This window comes from Sus scrofa, chromosome 12, assembly GCF_054392235.1.
Source record: "Sus scrofa isolate SSC_HxYL_T2T_F1_AM1 chromosome 12, Sscrofa_HxYL_maternal_Yorkshire_Landrace_v2.0, whole genome shotgun sequence".
Lineage (NCBI taxonomy): Eukaryota > Metazoa > Chordata > Mammalia > Artiodactyla > Suidae > Sus > Sus scrofa.
This window is the reverse complement of record NC_139394.1, coordinates 64,572,403-64,595,017: the sequence shown is the minus strand read 5'-3', so window position 1 is coordinate 64,595,017 and position 22,615 is coordinate 64,572,403. Positions and strand designations below refer to the sequence as shown.

At 52.2% G+C, this 22,615-nt stretch overlaps 1 protein-coding gene across 5 annotated transcripts in view; it reads right to left on the bottom strand.

Annotated features, from left to right (window-relative positions):
* The window catches only part of CENPV (centromere protein V), a 43,990-nt gene that overhangs the window by 4,246 nt on the left and 17,129 nt on the right, over positions 1-22,615 (bottom strand). For 2 of the 5 annotated variants that reach the window (XM_084986468.1, XM_021066287.2), the window contains exons 1-3: positions 11,246-11,630; positions 9,167-9,265; positions 7,675-7,744 (exon numbers count right to left, since the gene is read on the bottom strand). In XM_084986468.1, the coding sequence (XP_084842594.1) occupies positions 7,675-7,744; positions 9,167-9,265; positions 11,246-11,616 (540 nt within the window). In that variant the 5' untranslated portion in view covers positions 11,617-11,630. Of the gene's footprint in view, positions 1-2,003; positions 2,320-3,169; positions 3,622-7,674; positions 7,745-9,166; positions 9,266-11,245; positions 11,631-22,615 lie in introns of those variants that run through there. The other 3 variants (XR_014822031.1, XM_021066286.2, XM_084986469.1) reach the window with 3 other exon arrangements.

Genomic DNA, 22,615 nt, shown 5'->3' with positions numbered 1-22,615 from the left:
AGCGCACATCGTAAAGCTTTAGGCATTTAGGACTCTGATATAATTGGGACCGTAGAAAAATAAGGTTAAAAAACAACAAGTGTCCAGCAACAACCTTATCTAGAAAACACACCTGAAATCACTAAGGGATGGTCAGCCAGGGGAAGAGGTGATGCAATGGTTCCCCATTTTGAGGACAGAGAGCTAAACCCGGCCTTGCACCGCTGACAAAAATGAAAAATGAAGGGGAGGTCAGTGGCGAACGAATCCGACCAGGAACCATGAGGTTTCGGGTTCGATCCCTGGCCTGGCTCAGTGGGTGAAGGATCCAGCATTGCCATGAGCTGTGGTGTAGGTTGCAGACACGGCTCGGACCTGGCGTTGCTGTGGCTCTGGTGTAGGCCGGCAGCTGTGGCTCCTATTAGACCCCTAGCCTGGAAACGCCCATATGCCGCGGGTGCGGCTCTAGAAAACACACACACACAAAAAATAAATAAATAAAATAAAAAATGAAAACCACTAAAGAACTATATGGGTTTTTTTTTTTTTTTTTTTTTTGTCTTTTTATGCCACACCTGCACATATGGAGGTTCCCAGGCTAGGAGTCTAATCGGAGCTGTAGCCACCGGCCTACACCACAGCCACTGCAATACCAGATCCAAGCTGTGCCTTTGACCACACCACAGCTCACAGCAGTGCCAGATCCTTAACCCACTGAGCAGGGCCAGGGATCAAACCCAAAACCTCGTGGTTCCTAGTCAGATTCCTTTTTTTTTTTTAAGCACCAAAAAACTATGAGAACAGTAGAAGAAAATCAATCTGGGTAGTATGTTTATAAGCTTGATAGGAATGTACTCCCAAATAAGACATAAATCACAAAAAGCTAGGGGTTCCCTAGGGCATGAGGGCTCAGGATCCTGCATTGCCACTGATGTTGCACAGGTTCAATCCCTGGCCCAGGAACTTACACATACTTCAGCTGCAAGTGAGGCCAAAAAAAAAAAAAAAAAACAACTCTTGTCCAACAGGTTGGTCACAACCATTGTGGAGCAGAGGAAACGAATACAATAGCATCTATGAGGACACAGGTTCGATCCCTGGCCCTGCTCAGTGTCCGGTGTTGCCATGAGCTGTGGTGTGGGTCACAGACGCAGCTTGGATCCCACGTTGCTGTGGCTGTGGTATAGGCCGGCAGCCACAGCTCCAATTCGACCCCTAGCCTGGGAAGCTCCATATGCTGCAGGTTGCAGCCCTACAAAGACAAAAAGAAAAAAGAAAAAAAGGAGTTCCCTTGTGGCCCAGCAGCTTAAGGACTCAACATTGTCACTGCTGTGGCTTGGGTTGCTTTTGTGGCGCGAGTTTGATCCCTGGCCTGGGAACTTCTGCATGCCACATGTGCAGCCAAAAAAGAAAGAGAAAGTCTTGATTATAACACGAAACAACGTGAAACAAGGAAGGTGGGGGCGGGGAAGCCGTCCAAAGACTTCAGAGCTTCCCAATGCCTACAAAATGAACACTGTCCACATCCAGCTTCAGCCTCTCTTTCCGGCCAACTTCTTCCCAGGCTCAGAGCTGCTGCTTACAGGTGGAGGGTTCAGTTTTGCCAGATGACGAGGCCTGGGAGTCAGTGTCCCGACAGTGAGAACACAGCCGACCCTGCGGAGCTGTGACTTGCAAACAGTGAAGATGGTGCCTTTTGTTGCATCTCGTCATTTTCTAAACGAGACGTCAGAACCAGATTTACCTTGGGAAAAAAAAAAAAAAAGGAAGACAGACTCACTCCCACCCCCGGGCCTCCAAGGGCCGGCCTCTCTCCTCCGAAGCAGCCCTGGGCTCCGTTCCCTGCCCAGCTCTCCGGCCTGCGCCCACGAGCCCTCCGGCATCTTTCACGGCGGCTCCTCTGCCTCCCGAGCCTCCCTCCCAAGCCGGAGGCAGACACCCGCAGCACAGAGGTCGCACCTGCCGCCAAGTGGCCTCGGGAGCAAAGCCAAGGCACAAAGGAAAGGAGAAGCCACCGGAGCTGCTTTCATGTTAAAAATATTTATTTTGCTAAAAGATCACACAAAAGTCGGGAAGAGATAGAAGGGTATCAACTAGCCTATGTCAAAATCCAAATCCGAGCTGCGGGAGGACAGAGCCGCTGAAGACACTGTGGCCCGAGGGACCTGCAGGGAGGAGGGGGCCGCGGGCCGCCTCCCCGCCGGGCAGCGGGCGCTCACTCCTTGGACAGGCTCTTGATGGTCTTGTGCTCCCTCATGGCCTTCTCCCAGTCGCTGCCGTTGAACTCCTCGACCACCACGCTGCGCACGGTGCCCTCGTCCAGGCAGTGGGGGGCGATTCCTGCGGGCAGGGGTCCAGCCCGGGTCAGACCAGGCGCCGGCTCTCGGACACTCCCACAGCTGCTCACGGGGCGGCCTCCTGGCTCACCCCCCCAGCTCTCAGGGCGTCAGACGTCCCGAACCGGGGCGGCCGAGGCGGGCATCACTCAGCACCAGCCAGGAGGACAGCAGGGCAGAAAGACTCAAGCGCAGGGCAGTCTCTGAGCCGCAGCCTGAAGGACCCCCGGGCCTCATCCGGGGCTCGGAGGGTGACTTTCTAAGCATCACACGCCTCCCGTACTGTACAGGATTTTCTATTTTCCAAAAGCCCTTTGCGATCCTCAAGGGAGGCAGGAAAGACTCTCCATGTGATGGATGAGGAGCCAACGAGCTGCTATGGGGAGGCGGGTGTGACATCACAGCCCCCCACCCCACCCCCACCCATGGCGCAGCCACCTGCTGCAGGTCTGGAGGCCGCGTCTGGCAGGCCCAGGACCCCAGGGCCACCCGCCCTCAACTCCAGGGCAGCTGCTGTCACTCTCAACAGTGTCTAAGGGTTGTGCTGCCCCCACATCCAAGCGGGACCCGAAGAGGGCCCGGGGGTTCTCCTGCTGGTGTTTGAACAGCCAGTTTATTAAAGGGCAGCATAAACCCCCAGCCCGTCTCCTGCGCCCGCTCCCGCTCTCCTGACCAGCAGGCCACGCCGACCTGGATCTGGACGCCTCTGCGAGGCCCTGCCCGGCTCCACACACCTGCCACCGAGCCCCGCTGCCCGGAGGCTGCGTGGAAAGGGCCTGGCGAGGCGGGCGGGGGCCAGTGTGCCAGCGCCCACCCTCCCAAGCACGCTCGGCCGGCGGGCAGCTCCCACTCACCGAAGCCCCCCGGGTTGGAGCGGGGGGAGTAGAAGCTCTGGACGCCGCATCTCTTGCAGAAGGTGTGCTGCGCCTTGTGCGTGTTGAAGGTGTACGTGGTGATGCTCTCCGCGCCCTGGGAGGCAGACCAGTTGGCATCCACAGAAACACGCCTGGCAAAGGCTGACTGGGGAGAGCCCTCCCGCCGGGCCCAGAGTCACCAGGACACGCCCAGGGTCAGCGGGACAGGACCCCGCAGTCTGGAGCGGGACCGCTCAGGCTTCCCCCAGGTCCGCTGCACACAACACCTGGCCTCAGGCCTCGCCTGCGTCCCCGGCCTACACAGGAGGGTCAGCCAGGGGACTGGCCCCCACGTCCCTGGACAGCACCGCTCAAGGAGGACCAAGGAGGAAGGAACATCTGCCAGACGTCAGGGACAAGGCTAACTTCCTCACTGGACACCACGCGGGCAGCTGGGCAGAGGACGTGAGCAGACAGTTCAGAGAACTGGGTGGAGGGGGGTCAGCCCAGCCCTCGGCGGGTGGGGGACGGACCCTCTGTGCCCCAAGGCCCCTCCGCCCCATACCCACCACACCAGAGACAAGTGGTCCCCTGTCCAGAGACGTCTGACTGCACCCCTTCTCCCAAGAAATCAGAGGGACGAGGAGCCGCCCCCCACCCTCCTGTACCGCATGTGCCACGCACCCACCAGCAAGACCCCCCCCTGCTGGACCACATGGCCTGTCACCATCAAACTGCAACACACTGAGCTCTGGTCATTTCTTCTTTCTTGCTGCCCAATCAGACATCACCACCATCCGCCACGACGACGCAGCTATGGTCACCTCTCTTGACCGCTGCATTTGTTTTAGGGCCGCATCCGCAGCACATGGAGGTTCCCAGGCTAGAGGCTGAATCGGAGCTGCGGCTGCTGAGCCACATCTGTGACCTACACCACAGCTCACAGCAACGCCGGATCCTTAACCCACTGAGGGAGGCCGGGGGTCGACCCCACGTCCTCGTGGATGCTAGTCGGCGATGCTCATCGGGTTTGTCACCGCTGAGCCACAACGGGAACTCTGACCACCGGATTCCGTACTCGTCCTTCTGAACCTGACCTCTCCGCTCCGCACTCCCCTCCTGAGGACGCCTCACTCCCACCTTTCCTCCCTCCCCCGCCATCCTTCTAGGGGTCTCTGCCTGCTTCTCCTCCCCTGCTGTTCACCTCGCCATAAACGAGCGTCCCAGGCCCCCTCCCTTCTCTGGCTGCGCCCTTACCCACTGGCCTCCCCCAGCGAGTCCCGAGTCAGGGCGACAGCTCTGCTCCATCGCTGGGGCTCCAGGCGTGCACCCCACTGCCCATCTCATCTACCTCAATGTTCGAGACACCTCCTCAGTGTCTTCAACAAGGAGCCCTGACCGCAGCGCCCTCCACCCGCTTCTCCCGCAAGACCCAGCATCTCCAGTCCCCCTGCTGCTCAGAGGCCCAACGTCCTCTCCCCCTCTTGACATCCAACCCCACCTCTCAAACAGCGGCTCGCGGGTGTGGACCCAGGACCCGCCACACCACCGTCACCCGGAGCTTGTGGGAAACGTCCGCCTTGCTCCCCAGGCCTGCACGGTCGGGGTGGCTCCGCCCTCTGTTCACGAGGCCTCCAGGTAACGGTGCACACTCTGGGGCCTGCGAACACTCTTCCAAGACACACCTGCAAGTCTCTGCTTCCCTCCCGGGCCCCTGACTAGCATCCCTCACCTGGCAGCCACCACCTCCAGCTGCCCTCTCATCTCCACTCTTGCCTCCTGCCCCTACCCTCCACACGGCGGGCTTCGCACCACAAAGCACAGGGTCGGTGCCCCCCGCTGGTCCTGCCCCTCTCCCCTCCCAGCGTGGGTGTGCAGCACCCCCAGCCCCTGCCCGAGACCCCCACATTGCCCCAGCTCAACCCCCACCCTGCCAAGCAGCCGCCCGCTGTCCTGTCACACAGCTCTGCTCTCTCTGTCCACACGGCACCTCCGGGCTTCTCCTCATCTCCGTCTCCCCAGAGAAAACCTCAGCTCCATGGGGACAAAGGCCCGGGCTGCCACATTAGCTGGGGGGCTTCAGGGGAGCAGGGCCTGGCACAGGAGGTGCCCCGACAGCACTGCTGAAGCAAGGACAGGCTCTGCACTTGACTCAGAAGAGCAAAGAGGGAACTGCTCCTTCCACAGGCTGGGCCGAAGAAGAGCGAGCTGGGAAGTGACCCAAGAGCAGGCCCGCAGGGGGCGACTGTCAATTTCTGAGTCTAGAGCCCTGGTGTCCTCGGGAGCCGCCTGTCACCAGGGCTCAGGGCCACAGCCCCCAGCTGGCCCAGAGAAGGACTTGCGCCCACCTGCCCCGCCAACACCCAAGGCAAAGGGTCAAGAGCAAACGGCGGAGCGGGGACAGACTGCCCAGAGTGTCTGGGGGACATTCGGCGAGCCCCTCCTCCTAGACTCTGCAGGGCGGCCGCCCAAGGCCGGGAGCACAGACAGGACCAAGGCTGGCTCTGGAGGCCCTCCCGGCAGGCACAGGTGACCACACCAAAGCCGGAACGTCAGCCAGCACACAGCGGAGCCACGGGAACCAGGACAAACCAGAGCCCCGGCCCGCCCCACGTTGGCAAAGCTTGCTGTAAAGCCTGCTGAAGCCTTTTGAAAGTGTATATTCTTAGATGGAGGTTCCCAGGCTAGGGGGTGAACTGGAGCAGCAGCTGCCGGCCTCCACCACAGCCACAGCGAGGCCAGATCCAAGCCACGTCTGCAACCTACACCATAGCTCACGGAAACACCAGATCCTTAACCCACCAAGTGAGGCCAGGGATTGAACCCGCAACATCACAGTTCCTAGTCAGGTCTGTTTCCGCTGCACCACAAGGGGAACGCCCCTAAAGTCTGTATTCTTTGACCAGAGGTTTTACTTCTAACAGAATCGATTCAAAGAAATAATTTCTAAATTTTGAAGATTTATACACAGCGAGGTTCACGATGGCTTGTTTAAAACTGGGGGAAAAAAGAATTCTGGCTGTAGCAGAGTGGGTCAAGAATCTGACTACAAGGAGTTCCCATTGTGGCTCAGTGGTTAACAAATCTGACTAGGAACCATGAGGTTGCGGGTTAGATCCCTGGCCTTGCTCAGTGGGTTAAGGATCCAGTGTTGCTGTGAGCTGTGGTGTAGGTGGCAGATGTGGCTCTGGTGTAGGTGGCAGATGTGGCTCAGATCCCACACTGCCGTGGCTGTGGTGTAAGCTGGCGGCTACGGCCCCGATTAGACTCTTAGCCTGGGAACCTCCATATGCCGCAGGAGCGGCCCTAGAAACGGCAAAAAGACAAAAAAAAAAAAAAAAAAAAAAAAAAAAAAAAAAAAAAAAAAAAAATCCGACTACAGCGGCTAGGGTTGCTGTGGAGGTGTGGGTTCGATCCCCAGCCCAGCACAGTGGGTCATAGGATCCAGTGTTGCCGCAGGTTCAGTGCAGGTTGCAGCTGTGGTTCAGATTCAATCACCGGCCCAGGAACTTCCATATGCTGTGGGTGCAGGTGTTAAAAAAAAAACTGCACTCGACCTAGAAGTTCAAATGTAGAAAACTGCTTGTGGTACATTCATATAACTAGATATGCTGCAGATACAGGAGGAATTACATAAGTAAACTCGGAAATGGTTGTGGGGGAGGAAGGAACCGGGGGCTGAGGGACAGTGACGGGAATACCTTTCACCATTATACACACACTCTATTCCTTCCGAATCTCGTACCAAGCACAAAAAATTCCCTCAAAATAATAAAGTTAAAAAAAACCTTAATCGGAGTTCCCTGGTGGCCTAGTGATTAAAGGATCTGGTGGTGTCACTGCTGTATCTCGAGTCACAGCTGTGCCACAGATTCAGTCCCTGGCCCGGGAACTTCTGCATGCCATGGGCGCAGTCAAAAAAATTGTTTTTATTCATTTAGTTTCACTGGGAAAAGAAAAGGTAAAATTCTACTTTGATAAAAACATGTATGATATTTTTTTTTTTTTTTTTTTTGCATTTTAGGGCTACACCTGCCCTATGGAGGTCTCCAGGCTAGGAGCTGAATCAGAGCCACAGCTGCTGGCCACAGCCACAGCCACATCTATTCAGGATCTGAGCCGCGTCTGTGACCCACCCCACAGCTCACAGCAACCCACTGAGCAAGGCCAGGGATCGAACTCGCATCCTCAGGGGTCCTCGTCGGGATTGTTAACCACCGAGCCAGGAAGGGAGCTCCCTGTGGCCCATTTAGAGGGATCCATGTCCGAAATAATACACAAGGGTCTTTACCAAGATACGACAGTGGTTCCCTTGAGGATGGGATTTGGGTGACGTTATTTATTTTTTGATCCTTTGTGTTTGCATGTGCTTCCGTTGTACTACCAAATACGTGTCCAAGATATAAAGAGGAAAAGTAACATAACCTTTTAAAAAGAAGCAGGAAAGCGGGTGAAGAGGGACACAAAGCCCGGGCACTCCGCAGCGGCAGGCTCTTGACACTCACCTTCAGGAGCTTGAAGCGAGAGGCGGGGACAATGAAGTGTCTGTTCTGCTTCTTCTTACAGATGCTGCAGCTGCAGAAAGACAAGTGCAGACCCCAGGCTGTCAACAGCCACCTGCACACTCCAAGTGTCAAGGGGGGTGCCCAACCTGCCACACCCAAGAGCCAGCTGACCCCCAGAGGTGAGGCGTCTTTCAGCGCCACCCAGGGGAGGGCAGCAGGCAAGAGGGCCAGCCTCCTGGGGCCTCAGCCCTGCGTGCACCACCACCTGCCACGAGGCCGTGACCCCTCAGAAAACCAGGACCTGCAGAACTGCGTTCCTGTTGCCCATCCCAGTGTATTACAGTGGAAAGAACTGCCAGAATCTGCAGACTCCGGGAACAAGGACCTGGCACTGCTCTGACCTTACGCCTCTGGGACACGCTCACCAAAAGCCACCAAGGAAGCTTAGGCTTCCCTACCCTCATCTGCACCTCGCAGGAAGCCCAGCTCGTGTCCAGCAGGTCCTCAGCATCACGTCCTCGGAATTAAACCTAAGTCCATTCTTTTCGGTCCTCCTTTTAAAAATGCTAAGTTCGAACAGAATCCTCCAATGTCTTAGTTCACGGAGCTGCTGCTTCTGCGGGGGCTGCACTGTTTGAAGTCTGGTCTGGCCCCCATGGGAGGAATTCCGTGGTATTGGGCGACTACGCAGGCGTAACTCAGGCATCACTCCACCAAGGGCAGAAAGGACTGGATCCTCGAGAGAAGTCAGTTATCGGCCCACTACAGGTCCCTGTTCTACCACAGCAACCGAGGAGGTGCCAAGCGCAGGCCCACCGCAGACCCTGCAACATCACCTGCCTCACCTGGAAGGAGGAGGCCAGGAGGACAGTGAGCCTCCAGGTGTGCAGCCCTCACCTCACCCAGCTCTGGACTCCCGGGGATTCTGCCCACGGCTCTTCGTTTGGTCCCAGCCCGACCGTCTCCAGGAAACCAGGCCACCACCCAGCAGTGACATTCGTCGGCAGGGCACGCAGCTGGGCACAAGTCGAGGCCCCTGGACCACGACCCCACACACAGCAGGCTGCTACTTTCAGCCTCCCCCCATCTTTTTATTGCGTTTTAAGGCTGCCATATGGAGATTCCCAGGCTAGGGGTCAAATCACAGCTGCAGCTGCCGGTCCACACCACAGCCACAGCAACACCGGATCCTTAACCCACTGAGCGAGGCCAGGGCTCGAACCCACAACCTCACGGTTCCTAGTTGGATTTGTTTCCACTGCGCCACGATGGGAACTCCCCTCCCCCATCTCTTAAAAGAATTTATCATTGAACCCGTCTCACACACAAAAGGAAGCGAACAGAACGTGAACCCGCTCGTCCCTATCACGTGACTTCACCAGCACCCTCACAATGGCCATCTGTACCCCACCTCCTCCGACGAGGCGGAAGCAACCCTCGAGCACTCGAATGCTCACGTCCTTTCTAGCAACTTGGAAGAGAAAACACTCACTTGCAGTCAAAGATATGCAGGTCTGCCGAGGCCCAAACTTCAAAGCGCACCGCGCCGCAGTGGCAGCCTCCTGTGTGTTTCACCAGGCCCTGGTATTCGCTGAACAGAACAAAAAACACAACAATCAGGAAGATGGCAATTTCAGAAGAGTCAGGCCATGGTTGACAGCAAGCAGCAAGATGGGGCAGAGGTCCTCCAGAGACACCCAGCCGCACGCCTGCCCTTGGGGAGACACTGTCAACTTCATACAACGACGCGGCCCCGTCTCTGCCTGTGAGCTCGCTTTTCTCCATTTCCTCTATTCGGTTAAGTTGTGAAATAAGACATTCCAAAATCATGGAAAATGAGAAGCGGGTGGAAGATCCTAATCCAGCCACCGGGGCATGTTTACTTCACGGCAAATACTTAGAGATTCTTTTCACGAGCTAGGCGGGGGAGAGGGCAGTAAGCAAGATACAGCAGACGTGGCTCCGGGTTTTACTGACCTTTCGCAGCCATCAAACAGATTAACGGAATAACATTTACACAACCGTGATAAAGGCGGTACAGGCTGCTCTGATAAAGAAAGGCGAGGGGACCCAACCGCATCTGCTGGTTCCGAAAAGCCTTCGGAGAAGGGGAACAAAAGGCTCCTGTGATTCTGCTAGGTTCCTCTCCAGTATTTTGCATAAACATGACTCTTCACAGAGCTATCCACATCTTAGGCACAATTTTTATCCTTTTAAAACTTACTACATGTATGTTAGGCCCTTAATTAACCGTGAACACTTGATAAATCAGACTGCTTCCCGAAAGGGCTGAACACAGAGAAAACATTTCACTGTGCCGTCTCAAGCAATAATTAGAGGAAAAATAGCTCACTGAAGTTTTAATTTGCATTTATTGGGTTATTAAGACTGAATGCTTTTTCGTGTTTCTGTACCAGCTGAATCCGTTAGCTTGATGTATTAAAATTTTCTTCTGCTTTCCCAAATGCTTACTGTAAAAAATTCAGTAAGTATGAATTACTGCATAATTATATATACTGTAAAATTCAATTTACAACATCCGATGTTAAAAATCAAAGTCTCCTAAATCCTAACACCCAGAGGGCTGCACAGTTAAGTATTTGCTATATGTGCCTCCAGACTTTCTTCCATGCACTAATGTTTTAACAATAACAGTGAAGAGTTAGTTATATATTTTTAACTTAGCGAGTTTTGGTTTCTTTTTGACAAATGTCTGCAACTTTGCGCCAATCTGATAGGTAAAAAAATCCCACCCTTTTTTGTCAACGTTTAAAAATCCTTCTCTTGATCATCTGTCAGTCAGTGCGCAAGTAAAAAATTACTTCGAGTTTGCCTTGTACACTTCTGAGACCTTGATATGCCCCCACTCAGCAGCAGCTGGCACAGCTGAGGAGCTCGAAAATGCTGCTGTAGAGAAATTGTCCAGCTCATAGTCCAAGATGATGGATGAGAGAGTGAAGCACAGGGAAAACCAAATATTCCGTCTCTGAAGAAGACTCATCCTAACGCGAATTTCTTATGGAGCAAGGACAGAGGACATTTTTGTCCAAGAAAAGGACTAATCCTCAGGTTGTTACGCAACTGTTAGGTTGTTTTGTTTTCTCGGGGGGTTTCAGCTTGAAATGATGGGTCCTGAGAGACTCAGGGCGCTAAAGCACGTCCCTGCCGCACAGCTGCTCTACGGGGCAGCAGGGGCCCATGGAGACCGGGACCCCCGCAACTTAGGGCTCACGGCTCGCGCCTCGGCCGCCCTGAGGTCCCGCCCGCGGCGGTTGCGAACCGGCGGCCCGCGCGCTCCTCCCCGCGAGACGCGCACACAATAACGGGCGCCCGGTCCCCGCACAGTCCCAGCTCCCCCAGGCCCTGCCGCCCCTCCCGGCCGCTCTCCACACCCGTGCGCAAACCCCAAAGCGGCTCCGGGACCGGGGCAGCCGGGCGCCCCTCTTCCCGGGAAGGCCGGCCGCTCGGGCGCCAGGCGCGGGCCGGACGCCTCGGCCTTTGTCCGGCCGGTGCGGCGGCTCGAGCGCCGCGGGAGACGTTACGGGCGCCGGCCCGGCCGCGCCGCACTCACTAGGTGTCCAGCAGCAGCTTGGCGGCGCCCTCGAAGCTGAGCCTCTGCCGCTTCTGGAACGTCTCCCAGCGCTCCCGCTGCTCGCCCAGGTCCAGCTCGGACGCCGAGGGCGCCGCGGGCGGAGGCGGGGGCAGCGGCGGCTCCGGCGGCGGCTCCCCGGGGCCCGCCTCCGGCGCCCGCGGCGACGACTGCGGCCGCCGCTTGGCCGACGGCTGCCTCGTCGCTGCCCGGCTCCCGCCCCCCGTCTGGCCCGCGGGTGTCCGTGCGCGGCCGGCACCGGGGGCCGAGGCGGCGGCCGCAGGGGCCCTGGAGGCCCCGGTCCGCTTCTGCCCGCGTGGCTTGGCCGCCGCGCCGCTCCTCGCCCGCCGCATGGCTCCCGCAGCCTGGCGCGCAGGCCTCGCCGCCGCGCGTCCCCGCTCCGCGCGCGCTCGCTGCGCCCACGCGCCCACGCCGCCCGCGCGCGCCCGCTGCCCCGCCAGCCCAGGGGCCGCTGCGCCCGCCCGGCCGGTGCTTGCCCCGCCGCACCGCACCCAGCCCGCCCCCGGCCGCGGGGCCTGCACCTGCGCCGCCCCGGCCCGCAGGCCCTGTGGGACCGCGCCTGGGCCCTCCTACCCCGACACCCGGAGCCTCTGGGAACCTGCCGAGGCGCCTCCGCGCCCCGAACCCGAGGGCTTCTTCCTACCCTGCTGAGTCCTGAATTCAGAGCCACTTCTGCGCAGACACCCCGGGACGACTTCACCTCTCACATGTGGAGGACAGCACCTGCCTGGCAGGAGCTACGCGGCGCATGGGGAGCTAATCTGGGTAAACGGCCGGGCACCTGCAGCTGCGGGACACACAGCAGGTGCAATCACTGATCCTAAACTTGGACTTTTCTGCCAGATTATAAAGCAGCATCTTTAGGATTCCCTCCTGGCTCAGCAGGTTAAGGATCTGCGTTGTCACTGCTCTGGTGCGGGTTCTGTCCCTGACCTGGGAACATCCGCATGCCAGGAGTGTGGCCAAAAATAAATAAATAAATAAAATAGAACGTCTTTAAAAATAAATTTAAAAACAAAACAGAACAGCGACTTCAGAATCTCAATGGGCAGCAGATCCTTTAAACGTAATAAATGAATTCCGCACCAAATCCCATTATGATGGTTTTGTTGAACATGGTACCGAAGTTTAAAGACAAAAATCTTGAGACCCACTAATGGAACCCAAGTATTTTCCAAACCTATTTTGTTCCTCTATTTTATTCATATCTTCAAAGAAATAACGTTCTTTTACTCATTTTTCTACATTTTTGTTTTCTACTCCCTTAATGTCAACATTCCTTTTTGTTTTTACCTTACCGTTAGTAAACTAATACATAGTTCCTTTATTTTTAGTATTTGGTAATAAAATATTAATGACTATAAATTTTCCTCTGAGTATAGCTTTAGCTGTGTGGATTAGAGTTTCACTGAAGGTATAGTTTATATGCAGCAAAATGCACATATCTTAAATATACAGCTTATGTAATGGCCACCAATTTAAATATTGACTATTTTCAGCACTCCAGAGAGTTTCTCTCAGGTTAAAGAAAACACAGGGGAGCACATTTTTTTTTTTTTTTTTTGCTTTTTAGAGCTGCACTCGCTGCACATGGAGATTCTCAGGCTAGGGGTCAAATCAGAGCTGTAGCCGCTAGCCTATGCCACAGGCTCAGCAATGAGGGATCCGAGCCGCATCTGCCACCTATACCACAGCTCATGGCAACGCCAGATCCTCAACCCATTGAGCAAGGCCAGGAACAGAACCCATAACTTCATGGTTCCGAGTCGGATTCGTTTCCACTGCGCCATGACGGGAACTCCGGGACCACTACTCTGACTTGAATCACCAGAGCTTGGTTTTACCTGTTTCTGAAGCTTTAAAAATAGCATGTACTCTTTTTTTTTTTTTTTTTTTTCTTTTTAGGGCTGCACCTGTGGCATATGGAAGTTCCCAGGCTAGGAATCAAATCAGAGCTACAGCTGCTGGTGGGATCCGAGCTGCATCTGCTACGTACACCACAGCTCACAGCAACACCAGATCCTCAACCCACTAAGCAAGGCCGGGGATCAAACCCGCAAGCTCACGGATCCTGGTCGGGTTGGTTAACAGCTGAGCCACAAAGGGGACTCCAGCATGTACTCTTTTATGTCCAACATCTTTCCTTCAGCATACTGTTTCTGAGCATCATCTGGGGTGTTCTGTGTACCGTGGGTTTTGTCTTTGCTGTGTAATACAGTTCACTCTCCTGTTGATGGACATCTGGGTTGTGTGGGGGCAATTATGAATAAAGCGCATTTCAGCACATGCTTAGGAGTGGAATTGCTGGATCACGGATTATCGGAAGGTTTTTCCAAGGACTGCTAAACAGCCTTCCAAAAGCCTGTACCACTTTATACTCCACCGGCAACGTCTGAGAGTCACAGGTGCGCCACACCCCCATGACATTTGATATGGTCAGTCTTCTTAAATTTAGCTTTCCTGTGTAAACAGAACAAAAAGGCAACCCACAGAATGGAAGAAAATATTTGCAAATGACACGACTGACAAGGGATTGATTTACAACATATACAAGCAGTATAAAAAAAAATCAAAAAATGGGCAGGAGTTCCCACTGTGGCTCAGTGGTCAGCAAACCTGACTAGCATCCATGAGGACACAGGTTCGATCCCTGGCCTCGATCAGTGGGTTAAGGATCCTGTGTTGCTGTGGCTGTGGTGTAGGCCAGTGGCTACAGCTCCGATTCCTAGCCTTGGAATCTCCATATGCCGTGGGTGAGGCCCTAAAAAGACAAAAAGCCAAAAAAAAAAAAGAAAAAAAAAAGGCAGATCTAAGTAGACATCTCTCCAAAGAAGACATACAGATGGCTAACATGCACATGGAAAAATGCTCAACATTGCCAATCATTAGAGAAATCAAATCAAAACTACAAAGAGGGGAGTTCCTGTTGTGGCTCAGAGGTAATGAACCTGACTAGTATTCATGAGGATGTCAGTTCAATCCCTAGCCTTGCTCTGTGGGTTAAGGATCTGTGTTGCCATGAGCTCGGAGCTGTGGGGTAGGTCGCAGATGCAGCTCACATCCTGCGTTGCAGTGGCTGGGGCTGGGGCTGACAGGTGCAGCTCCAATTCAACCCCTAGCCTGGGAACTTCCATATGCTGCAGGTTCGGCCCTAAAAAAAGCAAAACAAACTTAACAAAAACTATAAAGAGGTATCACCTCACTTTGGTCAGAATGGCCATTATCGAGAAGTCTACAAATAAAAAATGCTGGGAGTGCCCGGTGGCTCAATGGGTTAAGTATACAGCATTGTCACTGCTGTGGCTCAGGTCTGATCCCTGGCCTGGAAACTTCCACATGCTTCAGGTGTGGCCAAAAAAATTGAGTAAATGCTGAAGAGGATGTGAAGAAAAAGGAACGCTCCTGCACTGTTGGTGGGAAATGGGTTCAGCCACTATGGAGAACAGCATGGAGGTTCCCCAAGAAACTAAAAGTAGTTACCATATGATTCCACAATATCACTCCTGGGCTTATATCCAGATAAAACTATCATTCAAAGAGAGACCTGCACCCCAATGTTCACTGCACCACTGTTTACAACAGCTGAGACATGGAAGCAACCTAGATGTCCATCAACAGACGGACGGATAAAGATGTGGTACATACATACAGTGGAATGTCACTCAGTCATAAAAAAGGAGGGAAATGCCATTTGCGGCGACATGGATGGACCTGGAAATTATCATAGCAAGTGAGGGAAGCTAGACAGATAAGGACAAATATCCTATGACATTGCTTACATGTTGAGTACGAAAAAAAAATACACATTAAACTTATTTACAAAACAGAAAGAGACTCAAAGACACAGAAAACAAACTTACGGTTACCAAAAGAGAAATGCGGGGAGGGATAAAGTTAGAAGGTTAAGATAAACATATACACACTACTGTGTATAAAGGAGAGCATCAAGGACCGACTGTGTAACACCGGGAGCTCTACTGAATATTCTGTAAACACCTATAAGGGGAAAGAATCTGAAAAAAGACTCATATATATATATATTATATATATAAATAAATAAAATTGAATCATTGGGCTGTATGCCTGAAACTCCATACTGTAAATCAACTATACCTCAATTAAAAAAATAAATAAAAATAGGGCTTTCCTCTGTGGTGCAGTGGATTAAGGATCCGGAGCTGCCACAGCTGTGGTGCAGGTCACAGATGCAGTTCTGATTCAGCCCCTGGCCTGGGAACTGCTCGTGTGACATTTCTCAGTGGTGTGTTTTTTGCACATCTTTGCCAAGCAGTGATGTGGAAGCTTTTCATGGGCTTCCTGATCATCTGGACCTCTGCTTTATAAAGTGCCCGTGGACAGGCACTAAATCGGCTTGTTTGATGTATAGGAATTCTTTACGTCCTGATATGAGTGCTTTGCCAGACAAGTGTATTTAAAATATCTCCCAGTCATGGCTTTCCTTTTGATCTTATTATCTTTCAACGAGTGGATTTTTCAAAAATTTGATGAGGTATTTTCTTCTGAGAAAACTCCACTTGCGAGGAGTTCCCGTCGTAGTGCAGTGGCTAATGAATCCGACTAGGAACCATGAGGTTGTGGGTTCAATCCCTAGCCTCGATCAACGGGTTAAGGATCTGGCGTTGCCATGAGCTGTGGTGTAGGTTGCAGACGCGGCTTGAACACCGAGTTGCTGTGGCTGTGGTGTAGGTTGGCGGCTACAGCTCCGATTCGACCCCTAGCCTGGGAACCTCCATATGCCGCAGGAGCAGCCCTAGAAAAGGCAAAAAGACCAGAAAAAAAAAAAAATTCCACTTGCGAATTACTTATTTTATGGTTACTGTTTGTGCCAGGTTTTTACAAAAATCTTTGTCTACCCTAAAGGCATGAAGATTTATCTCCTATCATTTCTTCGAAAAGCGTTCCAGTTTTAGCATGAAAGCTAAAAAACATAAATCTATGATCCAATTCAAATTAATTCTGCAACTAGTGCAGGTGGAAGCCAGGTTCTTCCTTTTTCCTCCTTATCGCTGTGCTGTGGCCGAGTCTCCATCCTCTCCTCTGCTCCACCGACACACTGACCGTCTTTACCCCAGGACCTCTCTGTGTCAATTACTTAGCTTAGTTACTTAACCCTGAAGTCAGGGTAAGTCTTTCCGATTTGTTCTTCTTCAAAGCCACCTGTCTTGGCTTTTCTAGTCCTGCTCATTTCCATACAAAGAATAGCATCAGCTGTTAATTTCTACAAAAAAGCCTGCTTGGTGCTCCACGCTATCAACCCGATTCCTAGGACATCCCTCGGTTCCTCTTATTTAGTATTTCTAACTTCATTCCTTTAATTTTCACTCCTTCACTGCTGCTCTTCTGAGAGCTAGACCAATTAATGTTTTTCATATTATTCAGTTACTCGAATGAATCAAGTCCACTTCACTCCAGAGTTCCCGCCATGGCATAGTGGGTTAAGGATCCAGAGTAGCTGCAGCTGTGGTGTAGGACACAGCTGCTGCTAGGATTCTATCCCTGGCCCAGAAACTTCCATATGCCATGGTGCAGTCCAAAAAAAAAAAAGAAAAGTCAACTTCATTCCTAGGGTCAGGCTATTCCAAGAATATACCTTTTGAATCACCTTGGGTGCTCAAGGTGCAGTAACCTTGTTTTCTCCAACTCAAGCCAATTTAATGGTATATCTTTTTTCTTTCTTTCTTTCGTCTTTTGTCTTTTTTAAGGCCGCACCTGAGGCATATGGAGGTTCCCAGGTTAGGGGTCCAATTGGAGCTGTAGCTGCCGGCCTACACTACAGCCACGGCAACACCAGATCCGAGCCACATCTGCGACCAACACCCCAGCTCATGGCAACGCCAGATCCTTAATCCACTGAGAGAGGCCAGGGATCAAACCCGCAACCTCATGGTTCCTACTTGGATTTGTTTCTGCTGCACCACGACGGGAACTCCATGGTATAATATCTTTAAAATAAAATTCTAGTTCGTTTTTCTTTTTGTTGTATTCATTTCTTAGATTTCACATATAAGTGATAACATACAGTATTTGTCTTTGACTTATTTCACTAAGCATAATACCCTCAAGGTCCATCCATGTTGTTGCAAATAGCAAAATTTTATTCTTTTCCTTTTTTTCGCCACACCTGCGGAATGTTCAATATCCTGGGCTAGGGGTTGAATTGGAGCCCTGGCCTACACCACAGCCATGGCAACGCCAAATCCAAGCCACATCTGCCCACTACTGCAACCTACGTTGCAGCTTGCAGCAATGCAGGATCCTTAACCCACTGAGCAAGGCCAGGGATGGAAGCTGCAGCCTCACAGAGACCATGCTGGGTTCCTAATCTGCTGAGCCACAACTAGAACTCTGATTTTTTGCTTTTTTCTAAAGCATAAGTTCCCACGATTTTGGCCAGAATTGCTAGAAGTGTAGACGCATAAGCAAGTAAATAACATTGCCCTCCAAGGCAAATATGCTTGAAATGGATGGTACCTGGCTGTTTTAGCTCCAGGGAGTGTGCAGAACCCGCACTGGCCACCAGGGGGCAGGGGTCTCCGTCGGACAGAACAGGTAGGCACAGGGCCTCAGGGAGGTAGTGCCCACTGTTAAAGTCATCAGTACCTGCCAAAACCCCAGCTACCTGCAAGTGGGAAAAGCAGCTGCCAGGGGTTAGGGTGGACCTGGCTCGCCGTCCTCTCTCAACCAAAGGAGATGCACCCAAATCTCTCAGTTTGTGGGACAGACCTGTTTCTTTCCCTTCCGATACGTTTATCAATACCTACCTACATCCCTCCTACCAATGGTAAATTCTGTTTTCTGAGCATTTGCTGGGCCACCACTAACCGTGGTGCTCATCAGAACAAGAAGTCTCTTCCAGGCAGACACAGACTTAGGAGGCTAACTAGTGCTCCTGAGTGACTTAGAGGAAGATCCCCTCCGTCTGGGCAGCCCTACACGGTGGTCCTGAGACCTTACTGAGTACCAGGCACTGTGCTGTGAGGCACCGCACATCCCGTGTCTAAGAGTCCTCAGCACGGGGCAGGCACTGTTCTCGGCCACGTGTTTCCGATGTGAAACTGAGGGTGTAAGTCACTCATGCTCACACAGTCGGCTGGTGCTCGAGCTCAGGCCAAAGGGAAGGGCAATGACCTTGGTTGCCCTAAACTCCCTCCCACATCCAGTGCACTCAGTGGAGTCCCAGCGGCTGCAAAGTCTCCCACGGCCACCTCCCCGTCTATGTCCTCACAACAGCAAGGGTGATTTTTTTTTTAGCTCTTTCTTGTTTTGTTTTGTTTTTTGGGTTTTTATTTTTTGCCTTTTTCTAGGTCCACACCTGCAACATATGGACGTTCCCAGGCTATGGGTCCAATCAGATCTGTAGCTGCTGGCCTATGCCAGAGCCACAGCAACTCGGGATCCGAGCCTCGTCTGCGACCTACACCAGAGCTCACGGCAACGCCAGATCCTTAACCCTCTGGGCAAGGCCAGGGATCAAACTCGAAACCTCATGGTTCCTAGTCAGATTCATCAACCACTGAGCCACGATGGGAACTCCTAGCTCTTTCTTGTTATAATAAGTAATGTACATCACGTATATGCAGAGTTCAAATAACACCAATAAAAGGAATGTCCAGGGAGTTCCCGTCGTGCCTCAGTGGTTAACGAATCCGACTGGGAACCATGACGTTGCGGGTTCGATCCCTGGCCTTGCCCAGTGGGTTAAGGATCTGGCGTTGCCGTGAGCTGTGGTGTAGGTCGCAGACCCGTCTCAGATCTGGCGCTGCTGTGGCTGTGGCGCAGGGTGGCAGCTGCAGCTCCGATTAGACCCCCAGCCTGGGAACCTCCATATACCACAGGAGCGGCCCTAGAAAAGGCAAAAAGACAAAAAAAAAAGGAATGTCCAACTAGATTAAGGGGCGGAGCTTTACCAATGTCTCTGGTTTACCCGACATCCCAGGCCCTGCTCCCTGAGAGGGAACCACCAGCCTGAGCTTTTGCTAATCTTTATCGCGCATATACATATATCTGCAGGGGATGCTGGCTTAGCCTTGTCTGTTTCTGAAATCTATGCAAATGAAACAGTATGGTATGCACTCTTCTGAGGCCATTCTCTCTTTTTTTTAATCTTCTGTGGCAGTCCTGCAGCACATGAAGCTCCCAGGCCAGGGATCAGATCCGAACTGCAGTTGCCACCTAAGCTGAAGCTGCGGCCATGCTGGATCCTTAACCCACTGTGCTGGGCTGGGGATTGAACCTGCGTCTCAGGACTCCCAAGACGCTGCCCATCCGGTTTCGTCACAGCGGGAACTCCCTGAGGCCACTCTTTTGTGATCCCCCCGTTGCTGTGTGCAGTGGGAGTGGACACGTGTTCCCTGTTGCTTAGTGTCCACTGTATGAATCTCCCCGTCTGTAGATGCGTGTGTCGAGCTTGGGCTGTTAGGAGCAACACCGACATAAAGTTCTAGTTCTTCAGACTCTTGACTGACAGCTGACAGTCGATTGAGTATACGGGTTATCTAGTTTCTCAGAAAAGACCTGAATTTGTTTACAGTCTTGAATAAAACCACTTAAATGTTTTATTAGCAATGCTGTTTGTGAATTATGTTACCCCACAGGCCAGGTCAGGGCCAATTTTTCTGCTACAATACGTGAAGTGAGGTTGCTGGATCTAGGGCACGTGTTCCATTTTGTTTTCCAAAGGGGTTCCGGTGTAAGCAGCCTTTGGCAGGAAAGTGCTCTCTGCAGGAGGCACCCCTTTGTCTTGTTACTAACCCAAAACCAGGCACCCCAGGCTCTACTCATCTCCAGCCTTAGCACATCTTTCAAATCATTTGATCACACAAAACCTTGCCTAATGCGTCGGGTTCTTTCCATAGATCAAAGAAGTAGAAATGAAGAAAAAGTCATTAACAGGTGACCAAATCTCTCCCCCAGTGTCCCCTTCAGTAACACCAGTAACAAACTGTGTAAAAAAAAAAAAAAGAAAAAGAAATCGACAAGCCTGGGCACGCAGTGGGGCACAGCGGCAACTCTGACCCCTACCCCAAGGACGAACTGAGATAGTTCCCTTTTTCCCCTTTAAAAACTTTCATGGCCAGGGAGTTCCTGTCGTGGCTCAGCGGTAAAGAAACTGACTAGTATCCATGAGGACGCAGGTTCGATCCCTGGCCTTGCTCAGTGGGTTAGGGATCCAGCCTTGCCATGAACTGTGGTGTAGGTCACAGTTGGATCTGGCATTGCTGTGGCAGCTGCAGCTCGGATTTGACCCCCAGCCTGGGAACGTCCATATGCTGCAGGTGTGGCCCTAAAAAAAAGACAACAAACAAACAAAACTTTCAAACAAAAGGCCAAGCAGAATCTTCGGAGGTGGTTTTTGAGGACGCTGAGTCCACCACCTCCTCAGACTCCCAGCCTTCTGACCTAGGGCATCTCTGCTTTCGACTGACCTTTGTCTCTCCCTTGAGTATTGGGTTTTGAGCTGAGTTCGGTAACAGCGACAACTTACACTCTCAGCATAGGCGATGAGTTTCTGTTGCTCTGCATCCTACCCAACAATGTTATCGTCTGCCTTTTTATTTTTTATTTATTTTTATTTTTTGTCTTTTTGCCATTTCTTGGGCCACTCACACAGCATAGGGAGGTTCCCAGGCTAGGGGTCTAATCGGAGCTGCAGCCGCCGGCCTACACCACAGCCACAGCAACGTGGGATCCGAGCCACGTCTGCGACCTACACCACAGCAGCTCACGGCAATGCCGGATCCCCAACACACTGAGCGAGGCCAAGGGTCGAACCCTCCACCTCATGGTTCCTAGTCGGATTCGTTAACCACTGAACCACGATGGGAACTCCTCGTCTGCCTTTTTAATCACATGTCTGGAAGTTGTGAAGTGGTATCTGGAAGTTGTGAAGTGGTATCTCATCTTTGACGGGTCTGCTCCTGGTCTGGTTGAGCACCTTTTTATCTTGATTCCACCCTATTTCCTCTTCTGTGTGCTTTATATATTCTAGACCTGTGCTATCCACTATGATAGCCACTAGTCATAGGCGACTATACCTAGGGTTAAATACAATTTATTTTTTATAAGACTTCCAAGGTCTCTTTATTTTTTTATTTTTAGGGCCATACCTGTGGCATATGGAAGTTCCCAGGCTAGGGGGGTCGAATTGGAGCGGTAGCCACTGGCCTACACCACAGCCACAGCAATGCTGGATCCTTAACCCATGAAGCAAGGCCAGGGATTGAACCCACATCCTCATGAATACTAGCCAGATTCGTTACTGCTGAGCCATGATGGGAACTCCAAATTAAACACAAATTATAGCTGTGTTTCTCAGTCTCTCTGGCCATAATTCAAGTGCTCAATAGCTACGTGTGGCTAGTGGCTACTGGATGGTGCAAATACATGATATTCCCATGGTCGCCAAAGGGTCACTGGACTGTCCCACACTAGAGAGCAGTGCTATGCACTGCAAGTCTCTTCTCCAAGGCTGTGGCCAAGTTTATGTCTTCTTGCTTCGTTATCAGGCAGGTTGAGGAGCAAAAGTCCCATGTGTAATGTAGTTGAATTGAAGCTCTTTATCTTAGTCACAAAGACATTTGCCTAGACTCCCTTCCAAAAAATATAAAGTTCTGCCCCTCACATTTAAGGCCTGAATCCACCCAGAGATGGCTTCGGCCGTGATGCAGAACGGGGATCTGTTTTTACTTGCTCCACTTGCCCGGCACCGCAGCCTCTCCCTTCCCCACTCGATGGGCATCATCAGCCTTTTACACACGCACGGCTCTCTCTGAGATCCTCGTCTTCCTTCACCGATCCTGAGCCAAGCACAGTCTTAATTACTGTAACTCGAAAATGTGAGAAAGCTTGGATATCTTGGTTCTTCAGGAGTGTCCTGACTGTTCCTAGCCCTTTGCAGCCCATACAAATTTTAGATTTGCTTTTCAAGTCCTCTATACTACAATCCTCGTAATTTTGATGGGAGATGCATTAAACCTGCAGATCAATTTAGGAAAAAAAAACGACGGATATCTATGCACTAGACACTGTTCAGGGTCCTGGGGGTGCCGCACTGCACAAGACAGACCGGGGGCTCCCCATCAAACTCAGGATAAAATCCAAACTCTTCACCATCGCCCTATAAACCAGTTCAAACAAGTCCCCATCGTGCCCCTCCCTCGGAGCTCCAGACTCACCTTCCTTCACGTTCCCGGAACTCAACGAGCCTTCTCAGGCTGTGTTTTTACCAGAACCTGCCCCGCTCTCTCTGCCCCTTATTTGCAGGACAGGCTCCTTCACTTCAGTTAGGTGTTTGCCCAAATAACCACCTTT